The sequence below is a fragment of the Monodelphis domestica genome, chromosome 3 (assembly GCF_027887165.1).
Source record: "Monodelphis domestica isolate mMonDom1 chromosome 3, mMonDom1.pri, whole genome shotgun sequence".
Classification (NCBI taxonomy): Eukaryota; Metazoa; Chordata; class Mammalia; order Didelphimorphia; family Didelphidae; genus Monodelphis; species Monodelphis domestica.
The window spans coordinates 81,613,625-81,636,550 of NC_077229.1; the positions used below are offsets into that span (position 1 = coordinate 81,613,625).

The following is a 22,926-nucleotide window of genomic DNA, read 5'->3' on the forward strand; positions in this document are numbered from 1 at the left end:
AGTATTTAAATTTTATATTGTTTTTATTATATATGCTATATACTTATATTACTATATTAATATTAATATTAAATTAATATTTAATTATTTGAATTAATAATTTCTTTCATTTTAAAGTAACTTATTTCAATACTAATAATATTAAATATTATTATATAACGTTTATCCATTGTGCAGTGCTAACAAGTGATAATGGCCTAGTATCTCTTATTTTATTATTTTTTATTTATTTACCTATATTTATTTATTTATTTACCTAGATCATTATGGAAGCTACATAGTGGAGAAAGTACAAGGTTGAGGCTCAGGGTTACTCCCAAGTCTAGGACTTCCTCGACTCTGCAGCTTCCATAGTTATATGTGCAAAAATACAAAACAAAGCAAAAAAACCATACAGGTCATTATTATTGCCGGTCTCTCCCTAGGGCTGGTGTGAGAATTACATGAAGAAATTGATGAGAAAGAGGCAAAGCCAAGATGGCAGAGCAGATGCAAGAAAGTTTGAAATCACCATGAGAATCCTCTTCAACCAATCTTAAAATAATGCTGCAAGAGAAAGAACTGTTGGAGTTGTCTTTCACACCAGTGAAATGATTTTATTTTGGGGTTTAGTTATGTATGAGTTTGATTTTATAACAATGACCAGTATGGAAGTATTTTGCATGATAATAAAAATTTAAAAAATAATAATAATGCTGCAAAAAAGAATACAGGAGCGAAAGAGTCAACAAGGAGATGGAGTGAAGCAACTTTCATGCAAAGGAAATTAATGAGTTTTGTAATGAGGAAGTACTATTGCTCCAGCCTTATTTGTCAAATCTTCACAGTGGATAAATTACTTTATACCTGGCACATTCAGAATTTGAACCCAGGTCTCCTGACTCCAAATCCAAGACTTTTCCCCCTACAAATGATGAGGCAGTTACCAGTAATACAAAGGATTCCGGGCTTAGAATCAGGAGCCCCAGCTCAGACATGTAACAATTGAAATTCTTGAGAAGCAGTATTTCTTAATTTTAGGTTAATTTATTAAATGACCGCTCAAGACAATCTCAACGGTTCAGTTGATTCTTTCCACAATCCAGACAAGCACCTAAGAGAGCTAGAGGGGCAAAAGAGGCCTGAACTACTCTTGGGTCAATATAGAGCCCTCAGGAACTCATCACTCAGTCCCGGATTGGACTGGACATCTCAAGACATCTCTAATTGGTAAATAGCCACTGAGGAGGTAGACTTGGAGACAACATCTCATCACAGGAAGAGGTGGGTCTTTGTCCAAAGAAGAAGGATGCCAACACAGCCTTTCTGGTCCATCCTCTTAATCAGGGTGCACCATGGATGCTTGGCCCTGCCCTTAATCTTGGTATTCAACTTTGAAGATCTAAACAAAAGCAGGGAAGTTCCACCCAGTTTCACATCTTGAAAGAGAAACTTTCTTTTTTACCTTAAAATCAGACTCCTTGGAGGGGCTAAAGGGAAAATTCTTTCACGATTCAAATTACTTTTCCATAGTCATTTACTAGCTGTATGAACCCAGTTCAGTGGTCCAGCTCTTTGTGACCCCATTTGAGGTTTTCTTGGTAAAGATGGTCATTTTGGTAATGGTTGGTCATTTTCTTCTCAGGCTCATTTTACAGATGAGGAAAATAGAGTAAAGTGACTTCCCCAGGGTCACATAACTGGGAAGTATCTGAGGCCAGACCTGAATTCAGGTCTTCCTGTCTCCAAGACCAGCTTTCTAGAGGCTGTGCCACCTGTGTGACCCCAGACAAGTTCCTTAACCTATTTCACCCTTAATTTCTACATTTGTAAAGCAGGGATAATATTAGGCAGCTACCCCACAGGATAGGCATGAGTCTCGAGTGAGAAAATATAAGAAATGTTTACAAACCTGAAAATTCCAAACCATTTTGCAATTTTCTGCTTAAATGTGTTCGGATTCTATAATAACTCTCTTTACCTCCATCGCCAAAAAGCCCAGCGCCAGTCCGGCAATCAGATGCAGGTTACTGCGTCCCCAGGTGACAATCTTCTCCAAACAGCCTCCTGTGTGGATCAGACTTTCTGCCTTCCACACTTTCAGGTTCTGGGTCCCATAGCCACACATGGTGTTAAGAACGTTCTAGAGGAGAGAAGGACCCCCCCCAAAAAAATTAGACTGATGTACATTACATTAGATCTCCTCCTAACCTCGCAATTCAACTTGGCACAATTTGAGAAGCATTTATTTGTGTATTCATCAAATGGTGTGTCCTGGGATGTATTGGGCAAACACCTGCCTCCCCCTAAGAAGTCCTTGAAGGTTGGGACTATTTTGTTCTTGACTTTCAGATTGGCACAGTGCTTGGCATGTAGCATCTTTTTAATAAATGTCTAGTGAATTAGGAAAAAATACATACATTTGGAGGCAGCTGGGTAGCTCAGTGGATTGAGAGCCAGGCCTAGAGACGGGAGGTCCTAGATTCAAATCTGGCCTTAGATAATTCCCAGCTGTGTGACCCTGGACAAGTCACCTAACCCTCATTGCCTAGTCCTTACCACTCTTCTGCCTTGGAGCCAATACACAGTATTGACTCCAAGACAGAAGGTAAGGGTTTTAATAAATAAATAAAGAAAAACAGAAAATTTAAAAAAAAAGAAAAACACATACATTATATATTTTTAAATGAAATGTTTTATTTAATTATTTTATTAATTTTAATTATAAATAATAAATTGTTTATTTAATATATAATATAATAATATAATATAAAAATAAATAAATTATAAATAATAATATAAATTATTGTTTTTATATTATTATTATTTAATTAATTTAGGATATTTTTCCATGGTTACATGATTCATGTTCTCTCCTTCCCCTCCTTCCCCACCCCGGTAGCTGACACGCAATTCCACTGGGTTTTACATTATTCATTATATTTTTGATGATACCATAATGCTCCATTACAGTGACCTGCTTATTGGTTGGGCATTGGTCAATGCCAATCTTGTTCGAGATCCAGTGCCAGGCACCAGTCAGGGTAGTTGGGACACACTGCCCCAATGACCTTGCCCTTTGTTCAGGAATCTCAGGGTTCAGAGGAAGACTTGGGAGAAAACGTCGGCAAATTCATTGTTTTTCTTTTAAGTCTTTTTGTTTGAGCTGTTATTCTGACAACATAGTCATTTCCAAATTTATTCCTTTCCCCATCCACAGAGAACCTTCTCTCAAGACCAAAAAAAACAGGAAAAGCTACCATTAACTTAGTCTGTATTCTACATAAGGAAGGCGGTACTTTTCCTCATCTCTTCTCCTGGATCAAAGTTTCTCCGGCCTCACCACCGTTATTCCTTTTGTACCCTCCTACGTTCTCATTAAACAGGCCTACTCGACATTCCAAATGCTGAAGCAAACTTGATGTTTCCTATCGCCAGATGTTTACACAGGCTGCGTCCCGTGCCTGGATTGCACTCCCTCCTCAGAATTTCTAGTTTTATTCAAGGCCCAGTTTACAGACTGCCTCCTCCAGTGAAATTTTTCCAGGTGCTAATACACTCTCCTTTCTAAAATTCCCTTTTTGTCTACATAAATATTGCCCCTTCCGCCACCCCCCAACCCACCCCCACCCCGAGAACTTGTGTTCCTTAGGGTCAGGAATTCTTTTTTCCATTTTCTTCTTTACATCCTTGAACCAAATCACATTATAAGGTTCATAGTCACAGAACCACAGAGGCTAGATAGAACTGAGAATTAATCTCCAAAATTGTTTACATTGTGCCAATCCACAGCTCTACCAAGAACATGCCAGGATGGCTGGCAACCTTTTGGGAGAAGAGAGCTATTTTCTGGCATTAGTCTTCAACCAAACTTGAAAATGTCTGAATTCAGACCTGGCAATGGACCTGCATCCCATTCAAGAGCCAACCTAGCTAAGGGCAGAGATGTGCATTGACAGAAAGACTAGACATGAAGGGATGAAAATTATTTGGGCCTCAACAATTCAGAAAGAAGGATGATGGGATTATGAATCGTACCAGTAGAGGGAGCCCCTGTACAAATAAAATCAATCCTAGATCTTCAGGAGCATTGGAGTAAATCTAATTAATTAGCTATACTTAGTATTGTAATTAGATCCTCCACTATGGTTCCATTCTGACGCTTCCTTTTTCTATGGGGGTGATCCTGGGTTCTTGAAGGTTATGGCAGCAGAGTCCTAGCTCTGTGCCTACTCCCTCCCTTTTTTTTTTTAGCAATACTGTGTATTGGCTCCAAGGCAGAAGAGAGGTGAGGATTAGGCAATGGGGGTGAAGTGACTTGCCCAGGGTCACACAGCTGGGAAGTGTCTGGGGTCAAATTTGAACCCAGGACTTCCCATTTCTGGGCCTGGCTCTCACTCTACTGAAACATGTGTATGATTGAAAATCTGTTGCCCTAAAAAAGAACTACACAATGACAGCAAGTCAGTGGGCTCTTGGGATATGGAGTTCTTTTTTAGGGTAACAGATTTTCAATCATATACATCTAGCTTTTTTTCCTGGCATTTAATAATAGTGCCTTGCACACAGATGGTGCTTAATAACTTCCTGCTGAATGGAACAAATATCTCCCACATAATAGCTTATAAAGTCCCCTAGAGATGAGTGTTCAATAAAGTCAATTTGAGGGGGAAAAGTTATTAAGCATCTCCTATACACAGAGCAGTATCTGTACAGGGAGTTAGGGGATACATGCAAAAGCTAATTGCTGTTAATTAGTTAAGTGGAATGGGGCGTTAATCATTATCAGCTGACAATGGGAAGGATGCCCAAGAATTGAGGTTCAAGGTAATAATAGTAATTAGAATTTATAGAGTGCTTTCTATGTGCCTGGCACTGTGCTAAGTGTTTTATAATTATCTCACTGGGTCCTCTCAACAACCTTGGGTGGTAGGTGTTATTATTATCCCCATTTTAGAGATGAAGAAATTGAGGCAAACAGAGGTTAAGTGACAGGTTTAAAGAGCTATTGTTTGTATGTATGTATATGAATAAATGGGGTTTGTGTATGTATATATAATATATATGTGGTATACAGTTCTTTTTGTTTTTGTTTTTTTTTAGTAAAACCCTTCCCTTCCCTCTTAGAATCAGTACTTTGTATTGGTTCCAAGGCAGAAGAGAGGTAAGGGCTAGACAATGGGAGTTAAGTGACTTGCCCAGGGTCACACAACTGAGAAGTATCTGAGATGTGGCATATGTTTTATATTTATTTATCCATGTATACATTCTTTTGCTCCAACAGAATATAAGCTCCTTGAGGGCAGGAACTACTTTCCTTCCCATCTTTGTGTCCCTGGCACAGAACCAAAAAAGAAGACTCCTGAGTCAAAGAGTAAGTATGTGATAAACACATCAGTATTTAATGAATGAACATATAAGTACATGCTTATTTAGTTGTAAGATCCTCCATTTTAGCATGAGCTTCTTGAAGACAAAAACCATATTTTTGCCTTTCTTTGTATAGCCAGAGTTTACCACACTGCCTAAGGTACTGAAGCAAACAGTAAGTGCCTCATAAGTGTGTGTTGGCTGATCAATAAATAATTATTTGAATTAAACTGAACTAGATTTCAAAATGCTTGATGAAGGAATTTGGGCCCACTCCATTAGGTAGTAGGGAACCATGGAAGGGTTTTGAGGGACATGTCAGAAGCTCATGGGATCAAGATATAGCTTGTATGACTTTAAACAAATAAAAGCAGCTTTCTGGGGCTTAGCTTGCTCTGGCAAATAATGTTCTCAGTTATTCCCTCAATTTCTTTTTCTTGTCTTTTTGCTATAGGCTGCATTTCCTATGTGAAGTGATAATAAATGGACATCCTTGTTCCATTCCCAAATATATTGGAAAGGATTCTAGTTTCTCCCCATTACCAATAATGATAGATCTTGGTGATATTGACATATATATATATTTAATCACTAATATAGATATATATCTATCAGCATTATTGGTAATGGAGAGAAACTAGAATCCTTTCCAATATATTTGGCTAGCCAGATAATCACCCAGAGCTACCATTATTGGCATGTATATGTATACACACACAAAATATAATAATGTCTGTACATGTATGTGTATATCTGTATTATATACATTATCATATACCAGGAATCCTAACAGGGGCACAATTTGTGTCTTAATGAGAGACTAGAGTCAAGCTCTGATCATAGAGTCTTTTAGCCATTGAATGTCAGATTTGGAGAGAATCTTAGATAATATTAGGAAAATGATAACTTTAATCACATTAATAATAAAACCAAGAAAAATTATATGATTATATCAATAGATGCAAAAAAAGATTTTGACAAAATATAGTACCTATTTCTATTAAAAGCACTAGAAAATAAGAGAACATATGGACCTTTCCTTAATACAATAATGTATATGATACATATATACACATACAGTATTAAAAGTCTACTATTGGAGGCAGCTGGGCAGCTCAGTGGATTGAGAGCCAGGCCTGGAGACAGGAGGTCCTAAGTTCAAACCTGGCCTCAGACACTTCTCAGCTGTGTGACCCTGGGCAAGTCACTTGACCCCCATTGCCTAGCCCTTACCACTCTTCTGCCTTGGAGCCAATACTCAGTATTGACTCCAAGACAGAAGGTGAGGGTTTAAAAAAAAAAAAGTCTACTATTATTAGACCAGCATTGTGCTAAGGCTTTACAAACATTATCTAATGGATCCCCATAACAACTCTAGAAGTTAGGTGCTATTATTTATCCCCATTTTACAGTTGAGAAAACTGAGACAGACAGGGGTTAAGGGACTTGCTCAGGGTTACAGTGCTAGTATCTGAAGTGAAATTTTAATTCAGCTCTTCCTGACTCCAGGTGGAGAGCTCTATCTCTGCACTTCCTAGCTGCCTCCTAAATCATGCAATAGGGAAAAGGAACAGAAAAAGGACCCTGCTTGTACCAGACACTCACCTGCTCCTCCTCTGGGATACAGCAGGAGAAAGGAACAGCACAACATTCCAAGCTTGGATTGGAAATGCTGCAATCAAAATATTCATTCTGGGACCAATCTTTGTAGGAATGGACCCCACAGCACTCAAACTGGAGAGGAAAATCAGCATTAGAACTGGAATGTCCGGATGGGCTTCAGCTGGAGACAGGGCCTGGGCTAGGCACCCTCTGAAGTCTAATTTGCTACAGCAAAGAAATCCATAAAGCTGTGCAACAGATGCCAAATGAGCCAACTGGTGGCTGGGTAGTTGTAAATGCACAACTGTCCTTCGCTGGAGGAAATCCACAGTATGGGAACCAAAAGTAACAATGATTCTCTAAGGTCAGGGAGAACTAACCTCTAGATCACCCTGTTTATGTCGGTCAACAAATATCTCCTTAGGCTATGCATGTTATTAAGTACTATGGAAACACATATGTAGAAAATTGATTGTGTGCCAAAGAAGTATGTAATCACCAGCTTATATAATAAACGAACCTCCGTGCTATGGCAGAACACTGTGTGACACCTAAGCACACAATGTCTCTCATCTCCATTACTCAACCAGATAGTCATATCTGATGGAGTGAGCCCTCACCCTCAGGGAGACTGCTGGATGGCTCCCAAAGTTAGACAATGGGGGTTAAGTGACTTGCCCAGGGTCACACAGCTAGGAAGTATCTGAGGCCAGATTTGAACCTATGATCTCTCTCTAGGCCTGACTTTCAATCTACTGAGCCACCCAGCTGCCCCCATTCCCAAACATTTTAGAGGAATTCACTTAAAGAATAACTGGAAGAACCTTATAATTTACTTCATCCAAATTTCTCATTAGACAGATGAATCCCAGGTTATCCATCAAGGTAGCAGTGGGAGGTCTCCTAACTCCTAGCTCAGGGCTCTTTTCTAATACAATACATTACCTGCTTCTTACCTTCTTCTGTATATAGTCAATGAGATTTTGTAAATCCAAGTCATCCCGGTAACTCACTATGGCTTTTCCCATGAGAAATGCAGCCTTATCCATCACCTGCAACTCAAAACCAAGGGAAAACATTTGATGGACCCAGCTCTCCACCAATTGACATTAATCTACCTCCCTGGTAGACCTCAGAGAACATCTGGTTATGATTAACCCATATGATTCCTCTATCCAAATTCTAATCCACTCTACCAGAAAATTGAATTCAACTGTCAAAAAATTCCTGTGGATATCCTTTTTTCTTAATAATAGCTAATATGTATACAGTGCTTAAAGGTTTGCAAAATATTTTATATATAGCATTTCATTTGATCCTCAAAACAACCCTTTGGAATAGATGTTATTGTTCCTGTTTTACAGATGAGAAAACTGAGACAAAATGGTTGAATGATTGGCCCAGTGTCATAGATAGCTAAGTGTCTAAGGCAACATTTGAATTCACCTCTTCCAAACTCACATCTTCCAGGCCAACTGCCTAGTTGCCCTTCCAATGATCTACAGCTAACAAGGGAAGGTTTATGGTGTGGTAGAAAAAAGCTCTGAATGGAGAGTCAAAGGCTGCCTTAATGGCATTGTTACAAAACTACAAGACCAAGTTCTGCCACTAACTGGCTGTGTGGTCTAGATAAATAATCTATTTCAGCTCTCTCTAGGGCTCTGGTTGCTCATCTATAAAATTGGCCTGGGTGATGAGGTGGAAATTGTTCTTAGGACATCTAAGGCCCCCCAGCTCTGATACTCTGTGCTCTAAGGGCCCTCCCAGCTCTGAAATTCTGGGTTCTAAGGGCCCTTCCCAGCTCTGACATTCTGGGTACCAAGGGTCTTCCCATCTCAGATATTTGTGTTCTAAGAGCCCTCGCAGCTCTGACATCCCATGTTTCAAGGGTCTTCCCAGCTCTGAAATTCTGGGTTCTAGGATCCTCCTAGCCCTGACATTCCATGTTCCAAGGGTTCTTCCCAGTTCTGATATTCTGGGTTCCAAGGGTCTTCCCATCTCAGATATTTGTGTTCTAAGAGCCCTCGCAGCTCTGACATCCCATGTTTCAAGGGTCTTCCCAGCTCTGAAATTCTGGGTTCTAGGATCCTCCTAGCCCTGACATTCCATGTTCCAAGGGTTCTTCCCAGTTCTGATATTCTGGGTTCCAAGGGTCTTCCCATCTCAGATATTTGTGTTTTAAGGGTCCTTCCCAGTTCTGACATTCCATGTTCTAAAATTCCCTCCCAGCTCTGACATTTTCTATTCTAACTGCCCTACCAGCTCTGACATGCTATGTTCTAAATTCCCCTCTAATTGCTCTATGTTCCCTTCCCACTCCGATATTCTTTGTTCTAAAGTCTCTTCCAGCTCTGGAGTTCTAGGTTCTAAGGTTACCTCCAAGTTAATTATTTAAACAAACCAGATGCAACCAAGAGGAGAAAACAGATTCAAATTCTTCCCTGTTTTTTTGTTGTTGTTGCTTTCTCTTTGGAGAGTCCTGTGATTAAGGCTTGACACGAGGTAAGCATTTAAGATATTCCAGTGCCCATCAAAGTCTAGAGCCTACTTGGTTCTTATTACCAGGCCAGAGAAGAGAAAGGCCACTCCTACAGCCACGATCTGGACCACGAAGATCAGCAGCAACAACACAGCAAACTGAGGAAAGAAAGCAGCATCTTGGGAAACTGAGCCTGCTCTCAGCCAGGTATTTGTGGCTATCACAAGCAGGGCTGAAACAGAAATAACCCCCAAATCAGGAAATCTGAGTTTGAATCTAGGTCCAGCCTTCCCTAGATCGAAAGAGAGAAATCACTTTACCTCTCCCTGAGCCTCAGTATTCTCAACTGTAAAATGGGAATTTTTTTGGTTTTATCTTTATTTTATTTTAATAACAAATTTCTACATAACTTTTCCAAATTTACATGATTCATAAGGGAAATTTTTTAATTAAATAAAATCTAAATGACAAAAAAATAAAGATAATATTCATTTTTTAAAAAACCATCATATATTCCAAAAAAAGAAGTGACAAATCATATGTTTTCATCTGCATTTGTACTCCAGAAGTTCTTTCTCTAGATGTGGATAGCATAAAATACTATCATTGTTAAAATTATAACTATAAATTGTAAATTAAAGTTAATTTATAATTAAAATTATAAATTATAAATCTTCATCACTGTTCTGCCTTCCTCAAGGAGGATGGCTATTGTGAGCTTTAGATACAGGACATGAAAATGCTCTGAAATTTTTCAAAGCCCCTTATAGAACATGAAAGATGGCTAAGGCAACATCTAAAAACCGTTTTGGAACAAATTATAATAGAGGCCTTTGAATATGATGCCAGACCTTAAGGTAGGAGAGGTCTCCCTCTTGTGGCTAATAATTAAAACCATGTAGTTAGTATACAAGCTAGATTGTAATTAACAAGATGGAAAATTCATATATTTTTCCTGAGGGAAGAAAAAGACAAATATACTATTTTAAAAAACCCAACCTTTTAATTGTCTTAGAATCAATATTTATCCCAGCTGTGTGACCCTGGGCAAGTCACTTGACCCCCATTACCTAGCCCTTACCACTCTTCTGCCTTGGAGTCAATACTGACTCCAAGACAGAAGGTAAGGGTTTAAAAAAAAAAAAGAATCAATATTTAGTATTAGTTCAATAAGGGCTAGGCAATGGAGGTTAGGTGATTTGCCCAGGGCTGCCCAGCTAGGAAGTGTTTGAGGCCAAATTTGAATACAGAACTTTGGGCCTGGCTTTCCATCCATTGAGCCACCTGGCTGGCCCTAACAAGTATATTATTAAGGGAAAAATGTAAACAGTAAATTTAGAAATTCAGTTTTTTACATCTCAGGTTGTTTTGGTAGTTTAAATACAGTTTAAACAAGTTTCCAACATTTTGCATAGTTGCAATGCCAAAGGAGCAACTGAACAGCAACTGGGAGGAGGTGATACCTGTACTAGCCCCCAGGAGGTCATCTTCATGTCTCCCTGTCTGTGCCTGCCTGTAAACAGCAGATAAAGGTAGGGAGAGCCTGAAACTCTGGGCTGGAATATTCGGATTAGACTGGTCCTTCTGCCCTCATTTTACAGGAAGAGAAAGGGGTCTGAGGGAGGCCCGCGTCATTTGGCCACAGTGTCCTTGGAAGCAAGGCCTTCCTCGTGGGTCTGTAGCTCCACTTGTGCCCATTTCTTACCATTTTCAGCAGCAACGGAATGTCCCTGAGGGCTCCAGTGCAGCCCAAAAAGGTGATAACGAACGTGAGGACCCCCACCGCGAGGACGAGGAGGGAGGGCTCTGCCAGCAGGGACTCCACCGCGCCTGGGAAGCATGAAATAGACATGGGGAAGGGAAGGTCTGCTGCACAGCGGGACAGTGGAAAGACCCGAGACAGACTAGTACTGAAACTCCTAACACACCCCGACCAGGAGCTCCAAGTTCGAAAAGGAGGTGATTTCGGGTGTGGGGAAGGATCCGGAAAAGCTGCATGGATGTGAGGCACCGAAAAATGGGTAAGAGTTCCACAAGCAGAGACGGGCTGCCGGGAAGGACACGGAAGCCGAAACAGCTTAGGAAGCAAAGTGGGAAATGCAAGATGGCGGGCGGAACTGCAGTAGAGGCAGCACCGTGTAATCAGAGCGGAGGGCTGAAGAAAGAGATTCTCAAGGCTGGAAAAGTAGGTTGGGGCAGATTTGGTAGTGGTAGTGGTAGTAGTAGTAGTAGTAGTAGTAGTAGTAGTAGTAGTAGTGGTGGTGGTGGTGGTGGTGGTGGTGGTAGTAGTACTTGTTAACTTGAAAATAACAAAACTACCAAAGTAGTCAGAAAAACCTAGTCTTTAATCAGGAATAGGAATAAGGTCCAATATTGGCCACCACACAGAGCCCAGCACCAAAATACCACACAGGGCCTGCACCCTGGCGACTCTAGGGACTTATCCCTGAGAGCAGACCCCGCACTAAAATGCCAGCTCCCTCCTGGAGAAGACACTGTGCAAGATGCCAACTCCGAAGAGGGACTGCACTGGGGGGAGGGGAGGGTCTCTCCTATACCTCTGGAGAACTAGGTATGGAAGGCCTGCGTGGACAAACTGCAAGCAGGCCGCAGCATGCCTCAGAGGTGTCAGGGAGCAGTCACTGTAACAATTACAAAGGAAAAGGTCAAACTAAGAGCTGGCCTTCCTGAGAGAACTTTAATGTAACAAGGGAAGCCTCCAAAACAAATAAAGACACTCAGCATTTTTACTATGTCCACAGATCCCACCCACACTAGGGTCCCCAAATAGCTCAGGTCTACAGTTCAACCCCAAACAGGTATGCTGGGTACTACGGTTTCTCAAAAGGTCCGGGGTAAAATTGAGGCATCCAAATTTCTGGTCAACCTAGTAGTAGCAGCAGCAGGAGGAATACTGTATCAGTAGCAGTAGTTCCCTCTAAGTCCAATCATTTTTCTTGTAGATTATTGCAATAACCCCTTAACTGGCTTCCCTGATTCTCCTTTCTCTCCCTCTGATCAATCCTACATAGCTGACAGTCATCCTTAAGCTCAGCGTTGATCAGGCCAGTCAGTGCAGGGAAGGGCAATGTACATGTAGTTTCCATTGTCTATTGAATAAATTCTAAGCTCTTTAAATTGGCATCCAAGACCTTTTGTGTTCTGACTCTTCTGCTTTACCCATCTGGTTCCAGACAAATTTAACTTCTTCTTGTTTTCAGAATGTAGTATTGACTCTTAGCTTTCCCTCTTCTGTATCTTTGTTCTTCTTATTCCCTCTGCCTGAAATGTCATTCTCTAGTTCCCTACCTTCCAAGTCTCTCACTTAATTTCTGCAAGACACAATCTAACCTATCCTTCTAGGCCCAGGACAAATCCTACCTCCTCTATGAAGCCTTTCTGATTCCCCCTAAGCTTTAATGGACTTTGTATGCTTGAAATATCTTCTACTACACCAGCCCATCCAATTTCAGAACTAAGAAGATCTTTAGGGGTACCTAATCTAACCTGTACCTTAACAGAGATCTCTTCTATAACATCCCCAAAGAGAGGTTGGTCATTCTACCTCTGCTTGAAGGTTAAAGGGAACCCACTGTCTCCCAAAGCAGCCCACTTTCTTTTGGATAGCTCTAAATCATTGGGAGGTTTTTTTTGTTTTTTTCTCATATCTAAATCTGCCTCCCTGTGACCATCTCTCTTAGTTTTGCCCCCTGGGGCCAAGTAGATCAAGGCTAATTCCTCATCAGTGTGTCAAATTCTCAAAATGTCAAATGTTTCAATGTTAAATTCTCAAAGATGGTTGGGTGGAAACTGTGCTTCATGTTCCGAGTAGCTGCCCACCCTGACCATCTTGCCTTGTGCCTTGAGGTATCATGACTGGAAAAGATAAAAAACAGAAACAAAACATGTCCAGGACCTTGGTCAGTTTGAGAGCTCCTGCTCTACTCCTTCATTCTCTTCATCTCTGGGCACAAACTCAACTAGTCTACTATGACACACAGGCCTCACAACACCACCAAACCATGTTTTATACCCCATCCAGCCATCCAGCCCACCATCTTGCCCTCCATCCTGCCACTGATGAGGATCAGTCCTCTTCCTTCTCCCCTCAACCCCAAAAAACTTACCTACACCTCTGGACTAAGTAAACAAAGCAATACTACTTTGTTCCTGGAAAAGGCATGTTTGTTGATTGCTCTATAGATGAGCTCATCTTCTCCACACACTCCCTTCTCAGACCACCATTCCTGTCTATTTTTATCTCCCGTTAACCGACTGTAAGCTGCTGAAGGGCTAGGGCTATCTTATTTTCAGTGAGTCCTTCATAAATGTTTTTTCATTCATTCATTTTTAAAGCACTTCAAGTACCAATAAAACAAATACAGAATGATTATAGTCACTCAGCAGGACTGCAATGATACAGAATCTTAAAATAGGAGAATTTTAATGTGGGAACTCAAACATTACCTAGAACTCACCAGTGTAGGTCATGGAGGTCCTCAAAGCCAGGCTAACAGGCTTAGGCTTTATTAAGAGTAAAATCAGGGGCAGCTGGACAGCTCAATAGATTGAGAGTCAGGCCTAGAGATGGGAGGTCCTAGGTCTAAATCTAACCTCAGACAATGTGTGACCCTGGACAAGTCACTTGACACCCATTGCCTAGCCCTTACCACTCTTCTGCCTTGGAACCAATACATAGTATTGATTCTAAAATGAAAGGAAAGGGTTTAAAAAAAAAAGAGTAAATCAAAGTGAGGGGCAGCTAAGTTACACAGTGGATAGAGCAATAGACCTGAGTAAAGAAAACTTGGGTTCAAATCTGACCTTTTTAAAAAAAATTTTATATAGATCTTTATCATTTTTATTTCTCCTTAATTGCCCCCCCCATCACCAATGAGGATATTAAGGACCACTGAAGAAAAGTGATTTCACATTTAATTGAGGCCTGCATAGGCCTAGCTCTGTCATTCTCTCAGGTCTCAATCAGAGTTGCACACTTAGTACAATGTCTCATTTAGAATCACAGGGTTTGAACAAGTAATCCGTGTGTGTCTGTATATGTGTGTGGGGGTGGGGGGGTGTATACTCGATACTTTTTTATTCTTCTTCCTCAAAGGACCCACAGTTATGCTCTAGGTCAACAGCAGAGTGGCAACATTAACTCCAATTGTCCAAGGTCTGTATCAGTGCTTTCTGGCTTATCTCGGGAGAGTGAGGTCAGTTTAATTCATGCTTCCCTTGTTCCAGGACTGTCCTGTCTCACAACTCCTTACTTCCTTATCAGCGTCTTTCCCAAAACCCCCAGATGCCGACTCAAATTCACTGCCTTGTGTGTCTGTTGGCAGAGCTTATAATTATCAGTCAGTAAATTTAGAGCAAAAAGAAACCACCAGCTTGCATGAGGACTAGATGTGCTGATCAAATTATGGATGATATCCTAGCTATGTGACCCTAGACAAGTCATTTCACCCCAATTGCTTAGCCCTTGCCACTCTTCTGTCTTAGAAGTTATACTAAGGCCCAAGGTAAGGATTTAAAAAAAAAAAAAGAGTCAGTCAAAGTGGTAGCATTTGCTTAGAGGCTATAGAAACGGTTGGGTGGTTTTCTCACAATAATCCAATAATATTTACTATTCAGTCATTTTTCAATCATTCCCAATTTTTTGTAATTCCATTTGGGGTTCTCTTGGCAAATCTATGACAGTGGTTTGCCATTCCCTTCTCCAGCTTATTTTACAGATGAGGAACTGAGGCAAACAGGGTTAAGTGACTTACTTGCTCGGGGTCACACAGCTAGTAAATGCCTGAGGTCAGATTTGAACTCATGAAGATAGAGGGGCACTTTATCCACTGTCCCATTTAGTTGCCCAAGATCCTTGTAGTCTGATTTGATGTCCCTTCATCATCCAGCTCTTCCTTCTGCTGATACCTTTTCAATCCTCAGAAACTGAGTTGACCTCCAGGAGAGTTTTAGTGTTAAAGACATTGAATTGTCTTCTTGTCAATCAAAAAGCCAAACATTTATTGTGTTCCTACTATATGCAATTAATGCGTAGTCATTTCAGTCACATCCAACTTTTTGTGATCCTATTTGGAGTTTTCTTGGCAAAGCTATCACTGGAATGGTTTGCCATTTCCTTCTCCTGCTTATTTTACAGACAAGGAACAATTAGACAAACAGACTTAAGTGATTCACCCAGGGTCACCTAGCTAGTAAGTGTCTAAGACCAGATTTGAACTCAGATCTTCCTGCCTGCAGTCCAGGTGCTCTATCCACTGTGCCACCTAGCCGCTTGGCAAACTTTAAAGTCATATACATACACCTAGGTGTGTGTGTGGCATGGAGGGATAGACAGAGAGAGGATATGGAGCCAGAGAAATCTGGATTCACATCCAGCCTCTGACCCATCCTGATTCTGTGACCCAGGGCTGTCACCCCAAGCAGCTCTCTGAATCTTTAACCTAGAGAGAGAGCAAGGCAGATCTGGATTGCCCGGGAGAATTTTCCTACCTGGGAGTTGATGGAGGGTATGAATATGTGTTCAGTTCAGACCTGAGATTTTCTAAGTTTAGGGAATTCCCAATGTAGAAGCTCCGGAGGCAGATCAAAAACTTGGCTGCAATCTCAAAAATGTTGCCTGAAACACTGCGACTAAAATCCAAAAGGTATGTGAACTGGGTGGACTGTTCTGGCCTCCCACAGAGCTATCCGGGCCGTGAGAACAGTGATAGAAAGAAGCCATGGTTGAAACATCATTATCGAATTTCCAGATATTCATGACTGGATTTGGTTATAATGTTTTTGTGACCTTGCTGCCAAATACCATCAGCCTGGGCAACATTGTACTGTAGCCATTTCCTTGAACATCCCCAGAGCAAAAACACAAGAAAGAGGGCACGGGATGATCTCGACAGACTAGATAAATCAAAGGAAAAGTGAGTCCAAAGTTTAAGGCTCCGGATCAGAAAGATAGATGGTAGGGGTGAAAAGGAAGGCACCCTAAATTGCCAATAGGAAGTCCAGGCTCTCAGCATCAGTACCTCAGGACAATGGCAGCTAGTTTCTCACCTTTATAAGCCACCAGACTTCTCTTCTAATCAGGTCTCTCCCTGTCTCAAACCTTCTTGTTGCTGAATTGTGTCAGTTGTGTCCAGCTCTTCATGACCCCATTTGGGGCTTTACTGGCAAAGATAGTAGTCTGCCATTTATTTCTCCAGCTCATTTTACAGATGAGAAAACTAAGGCAAACAGAGTGAAGTGACTTGCCCAGGGTCACACAGCTAGGAAGTGTCTAAGGCCAGATTTAAACTCAGAAAAATGAGTCTTCCTAATTCTAAGTTCTATCCATTGCATTGCCTAGATGCCCCGTTACCCAAATGAAAACCTAAACTGACTTCAGGACCCTCTCCAATAACATTCCAATGTACCCATCTACACTTACTTATGTAAAAATGGAGATTTGAATGCAGGACTTCAATCCCCAGAAGTCCTTGCTCCACTTCCCCAGTATGCCTTGTAACCTCACCTGGGCAAGATGGGGTATTTAACCTGGTTGTAAAAAGGCTCTGCCCCTTTTTCCTACTTCCGCTTGGGAGCAGATGCGGCTCTCCACCTAGCAGGCAAGATGTGAGTGGTCATGAATAGGCTCTTTGGGCCTAGACATGTGCCTCTCTTACTTGTATTTTCTTTATATTTTAATCTTCAATAAACCTCTAAAAATATAATACTCCTTGCAGAGAGAAACTTATTTCTATCTGCCTTCAGTTTCCCTAAATTTTAACTCTTACACTTCCTAGTGGTCCTCTTCATGTACCCTAGGCAGAAGACTTACCATTCCCAGAAGATATACTTTCCCATCTCCATTCCTCTCTTCTTGTTGCTTTCCATGTCTAGAACATCTTCCTCCTCCCCCAAAACCTTCCCTTCTTCCCTCTGCCTGGCCTCCTCCATCAAGCCTGCCGTAACTCCCTCATCAGTCAGATGAACTCTTCATTCTCAGAACTTCTTTCACAAATTATTTGTATATTTCCAGTCAATAAAGATTTTTTAAGCACCTACGATGTGCTAAAAACTCTGTGCTGAGTGCTAGGAATACAAGGAAAGGCAAAAGACAAACCCTGCCCTCCATAAGCTCACTGTTGGTTAATATTTATTCTGTATTAAACTGGTCTTTGTGCGTCTCTCTTTTCTAGATTTTGTGACTGTGTTCCTTCCCACATGGAGCATAAGGCCTGACACACAGTGGGGCTCAGTGAGAAGAGGTTTCAAGTGAAAGTGTCACCAGATTGACCTCTGACCCCTACAAGAGGGAGGGAAGCCTTGTGAACTGACCAGGCTCCATTCTTTTCTTCATTCTCTGAAGAAAATGGGCAACTCAGAATCACAGTTTCCCCCACTATATGGACACAGAAGACTCAAACCACAATCTGAGGGCACCAGAGTCCTGCAGACACAGTGAGGTCATCCTTGATCCTCCCTCCCTTCTCTAAGATTAGAACCTATTGATCCATGTCTGTAAAAATTCAGTTTCTTTGTTTTTCTGTGCTGTCCATAAGGAACTCTAGCAAGAAACAAAAGCTAAGGACTTCCTGGGGACCCACTTCCCACACATTTGCTGTCTTACTGTCCCCACAGCTTAGCTCTCCTTTTGTCCTCCCCTTCAACCACCCCTGGGCCCCAAGGCACTCTGTGCTTTCCTGGGCTCACTCCTTTCAATCTTGATATCAGGCAAAGCTCAGATATTCACAATTCAGACTTCCTGGATAGAAGATGATCTTATTCTATTTCATTATCTCTCACTCCATCCTGGTGTGTGCTGTTGGAGGCTGGAAGTTCAGGAGGGAAGAATAGAGATTATTCTCCTCTGTCTGTTTTAAGCCTCACCCAAAACCCAGGTCACAGACCTTCTTCCTCACCACACTCATTCTTCACACTCACATTCCATATTTCTCCAATCTCGCACTAATGGCACTTGAAATATTCTCTCCCTACAACCACTGACTCTTCCTTCCCTCTCTCCGTACTCTCCGGTGTAATGATTGATATTCTCAATAGGCAATATTTCTCAATTTTAAGTTAATTTATTTATCAACTACTCAAGAAAATATAAAATGGCCAGTGGACTCCCTCCATAGCCTGAACATGACCAAAGAGCCTGGGCATGCCAATATATACCCCTTGTGACCTCACCTCTTAGTCCCTCTCCAGGATACTCCAAGACATCTCTGATTGATAAATAGCCACTTAGAAGGTAAACTTAGAGACCCCAAGGAGAGATCATTACTTCATCACAGGAAGAGTGGGTCTTAAGGATATCGACAGGCCCTTTCCTCCCCACCTGAAGGCTGGGTCACTGCAGTACAAAATGGCAGCTAGAGCTTGCCAACTTTATTACCTAATGTGACAGAGGCTGGCACTAAAGAAAAAGTGCCAGGCTGAAGAGTGTGTGAAATTGATCACCTTGATGGGGGAGGGGGCCCCAAGGGATTGGAATCTTGAGGTGGAGAAGACTGGCTGGTAGAGGAAAGGCTCTCGGTCTTGAGACACTGAAGAGAGAAGGTAGGAAAAAGACTTTCTCCTGAGGGTTACCTACTTTTCCTGCTGGTGAATGGAAATCTTTCCCCCCAACACTTCCCAATTGAAGGGACTTTATGAAGAGAAACCTGAGCAGACTTTACCTCAGTTCCTGTTGCCCACACACTAAAAGAGTTCATCTAATCTCTCAATCCTATTATCCTATTAAGATTTAAATAAAAGAAGGGAGTACTCAACCCTATTCATAGACTGGGGGAGAAACTGTTTTAGCCTTAAAATCAAACTGTTTTGGAGGTAATAAAGAGGAAATTATTTCATAAAGATATCACAATCTATATTCATTTCCCACACAAGACAGCATCCCAAACCACCAAGCCATGTATATTATCCCTGAAGCTGCTTCTTGGCACCAAAAAATTCTACCTAGAAATGTAAACATCTGCTCCTATGGAAATGCTCATCATTCATTCCTGATGAAAAGACTAGAGCTGGGTAGAAACTTGGACACACACATATAAAAAATAAAAATAACAAATTGGAGAAACTACTTATGGCAAACAAGAGCAAAATAATAGCATTTAAAATAAGCAAGGACAGCTAGGTTATGCAGTGAATAGAGTGGTGATCCTGGAATCAGTATGACTCCTCTTGAGTTCAAATTCAGACACTAGCTGTGTGAGTCTGAACAAGTCACTCAACCATGTTTGCCTCAGTTTCCTTATAAAATGATCTGGAGAAGGAAATAGCAAACCACTCCAGTATCTCTGCCCAAAAAACCCCAAATGGGATATGACTGGGGATGTAGACTCTAAATGATCACTCTATTGCAAATATTAATAATATGGAAATGGGTCTTGATCAATGACACATGTAAAACCCAGTGGAATTGCCTGTTGGCTACGGGAAGGGAGAGGGAAATGGGGAGGGAAAGAACATGAATCTTGTAACCGTGGAAAAATATTCTAAATAAAATAAATAAATAAATCTGTTTGTTTGTTTTAAAGAAAACCCCAAGTGAGGTCATGAAGAGTCAAACACAACTGAAAATGACTGAACAACAAAAATGCATGTTTGTAATAAGGGTTTTGTTTTTCCTTCACTCTCAATAGGAGTGTGGAGGGAGGAAGAAAAGGCAGATTTTTGCTGGATAGAAAAATAAAATATAATTTTTTTAGAAACCAGTGTCACAAGTAGAAGATATAGTCATGGCAGAGTAAGGCAACAGGTTATCCAGAAAAGATCTGAAGGCTATAGTACGCTGCAAGCTCAATAGGAATAAATGTGTTAACCAAACTGTCTAATGCAATCTTAGGCTGAAGTAAGAGAGATGGAGCTTCAAGAGATAAGTAGTTGGTAGTCTCATTGTAATCTGCCCTCACCAGAACTCATCTGGAATATCATGTTCAGTTCTGCACTTTGTTCATTAAATGTTCCAAGGAAGGCCACCAGGATGGTGAAGAGCCTTCAGTCCATGCTCAGTGATTAGGAGATAAAGGAACTAGGAGTGTTTAGCCTGGAGAAGACTCGAGGGGACACATGATGATTGAAGTCATATATTTAAAGATGTGTTACATGGAACAGGAATTGTCCCAAGAGGGGAGAAGTCCGAGGAAAGACTTCCTAACCATATTGCACAGTGGAGTGGGTATCTTTCCCTAACTTGTTTACAAATAGATAGTGGTTGATAACTTGTTAGTGTGTCTCATTGTGAGGACTCTTTTTGGAGCAGGGGTTGGACTGGATCAGGGCTTCTTCACCTAGGATCATGAATTTGTTTTGTTTTGTTTTGTTTTGTATTGGCTCCAAGGCAAAAGAGTGGTAAGGACTAGGCAATGGGGGTTACGTGACTTGCCCAGGGTCACACAACTGGGAAGTGTCTGAGGTCAGATTTGAACCTAGGACCTCCCATCCCTAGGCCTGGCTCTCAATCCACTGAGCCACCCAGCTGCCCCTATTCATTTGTTTTTGAAAGTATTTTTGGTGACAGTTTAACTTTCATGTGTTCCCTTTATCATCAACAGATTTTATTCTGTGTATTTTTTTAAAACCCTTACCTTCCATCTTGAATGGTAAGGGCTAGGCAATGGGGGTCAAGTGACTTGCCCAGGGTCACACAGCTGGGAAATGTCTGAGTCCAGATTTGAACCTAGGACCTCCCGTCTCGAGGCCTGACTCTCAATCCACTAAGCTACCTAGCTGCCTCCTTATTTTATGTATTTTAAACATTGTTCTAAAAAGAGATGGATAGGGTTCCCCAGATTGACTGCCAAAGGGGTCCATGACACAAACAGGGTTAAGAACCCCTAGTCTAGATGGTTATGGATCTCTTCCCTTAATGCGATGCAGCTGTTTCTTTCCTCCCTTCTCAACTCCAAAGCATTCTGGGCTCCTGCCACCTTCCTTTCTGATGGTGTTAATGGAAGGGAGTGGGGGGGAGGGCTCCTCACTTCCCAGTGTGTCCCCAGGCCAGATCCCAGTAGTGATCTGGTAGTAGAAGGCAAATCACACTTACCTGATTCTTTGGAGAGCTTTGCATATATACCCACAGCAATCATTAAACCACTGGCCACCTGGCAATGGAAGACAAACATGGAAAAGTCCCATCTAATAAAGCAAAAAGCTCCCCCTAAAAGAGTTGACTTATGGGCTTCCTCTTAGACATATTTCGGGTCAAATATGATTGATATTTTGTGAGCAGAGTTTCAGCTAGGTAAATGGAGGCATAAACCTCAAGTTAAAAAGTTGTAAGAAGGAATTTTGTCACTGAAGGCAAATAAATTGAGCCATCATCCTGGTGAAGAAATGATGGGAGGTGAGGGGGAAGGAAAGTTCACAATACCAGACCCTCCAGAGAAAGGGGCCAGATTGATCCTGGGAAGCTAGATTGCTTCTATAGACCAGAAGCTGTCTGCAGAGAGGACACTTCAGACCAGGTAACTGGGCATGGCTTCTCTGGGGATGAAGTGACTTCTGGGTACAGTGTTCCCTAGGAAAGGAGATCTCAGTTCTTTGGAGTCTGGCCTCAAGCTTCTCCAGGGGAAGTAGGAACTAATTCTCCAACCAAAGGGGTTAATATGAGGAGATGAGGCACTTTGAGAGCACCCCCAACCCAATTCCAAGGAAGAATTGCTAGCAAAGGGGAGGGGAGGGGTTCTACTGACCAAGCACTGCCTTCTACCCTCTCCCCCTCCCATGATCCCCTTTCCTTAAAGCCCTGTGAGGATCGAGTTAGTGGAGGATAATAAGGAATAAATATGGCATTCTCCCAACCAACAATGGGGGGGAAAATACCCCTCAATAAAATATGACCCTCTAAGATGTTAGCACTCACTGAGTAAAGCTCCAGCTTTTCCTCATCCTTGTTATGGATCTTCTCCTGGTCCCTTCCACAGCTCCCCCCCCCCAGCTTTTTTTCAAACCCTTCCCTTCCACCTTAGAATCAATACTATATATTGGTTCTAAGGCAGAAGAGCAGTAAGGGCTAGGCAATGGGAGTTAAGTGACCTGCCCAGGTTCACACAGCTAGGAAGTGTCTGAGGTCAAATTTGAACACAGGACCTCCCATCTCTAGACCTGGCTCTCAATCCACTGAGCCACTTAGTTGCCCTTAGGGGCCCCCTTTTGAAAGTGCATCTCTCATAATTTTGTGAGATAGGTAGTACAAATAATATTACTTCCATTTGATAGGTAAGAAAGATGAGGTTCAGGGGCAGCTGGGTAGCTCAGTGGATTGAGAACCAGTCCTAGAGACGTGAGGTCCTAGGTTCAAATCTGACTTCAGCCACTTCCCAACTGTGTGACCCTGGGCAAGTCACTTGACCCCCATTGCCTAGCCCTTACCACTCTTCTGCCTTGGAGCCAATACACAGTATTGACTCCAAGATGGAAGGTAAGGGTTATAAAAAAAAAAAGAAAGATGAGGTTCAAAGAAGAAAAAGTGATTCCCCAGAGGCTACATGATG

The 22,926-nt window shown here is 41.6% G+C and overlaps 1 protein-coding gene and 1 long non-coding RNA gene across 5 annotated transcripts in view; one reads left to right on the forward strand and one right to left on the reverse strand.

Annotated features, from left to right (window-relative positions):
- The window catches only part of LOC103104669 (tetraspanin-33-like), a 31,595-nt gene that overhangs the window by 2,820 nt on the left and 5,849 nt on the right, over positions 1-22,926 (reverse strand). For 2 of the 3 annotated variants that reach the window (XM_007489746.3, XM_056822284.1), the window contains exons 2-7: positions 21,477-21,534; positions 11,136-11,260; positions 9,514-9,588; positions 7,908-8,003; positions 6,955-7,083; positions 1,961-2,122 (exon numbers count right to left, since the gene is read on the reverse strand). In XM_007489746.3, the coding sequence (XP_007489808.1) occupies positions 1,961-2,122; positions 6,955-7,083; positions 7,908-8,003; positions 9,514-9,588; positions 11,136-11,260; positions 21,477-21,534 (645 nt within the window). The remainder of the gene's footprint in view (positions 1-1,960; positions 2,123-6,954; positions 7,084-7,907; positions 8,004-9,513; positions 9,589-11,135; positions 11,261-21,476; positions 21,535-22,926) is intronic. The other variant, XM_007489747.3, reaches the window with a different exon arrangement.
- LOC130458265 (uncharacterized) lies at positions 11,254-19,499 on the forward strand. 2 transcript variants are annotated; one of them, XR_008917381.1, is made up of 2 exons: positions 11,254-11,615; positions 17,623-19,499. It is a non-coding gene; the product is annotated as an uncharacterized LOC130458265 (long non-coding RNA). The 2 variants fall into 2 exon arrangements; XR_008917380.1 differs by having other exon boundaries at positions 11,254-11,451.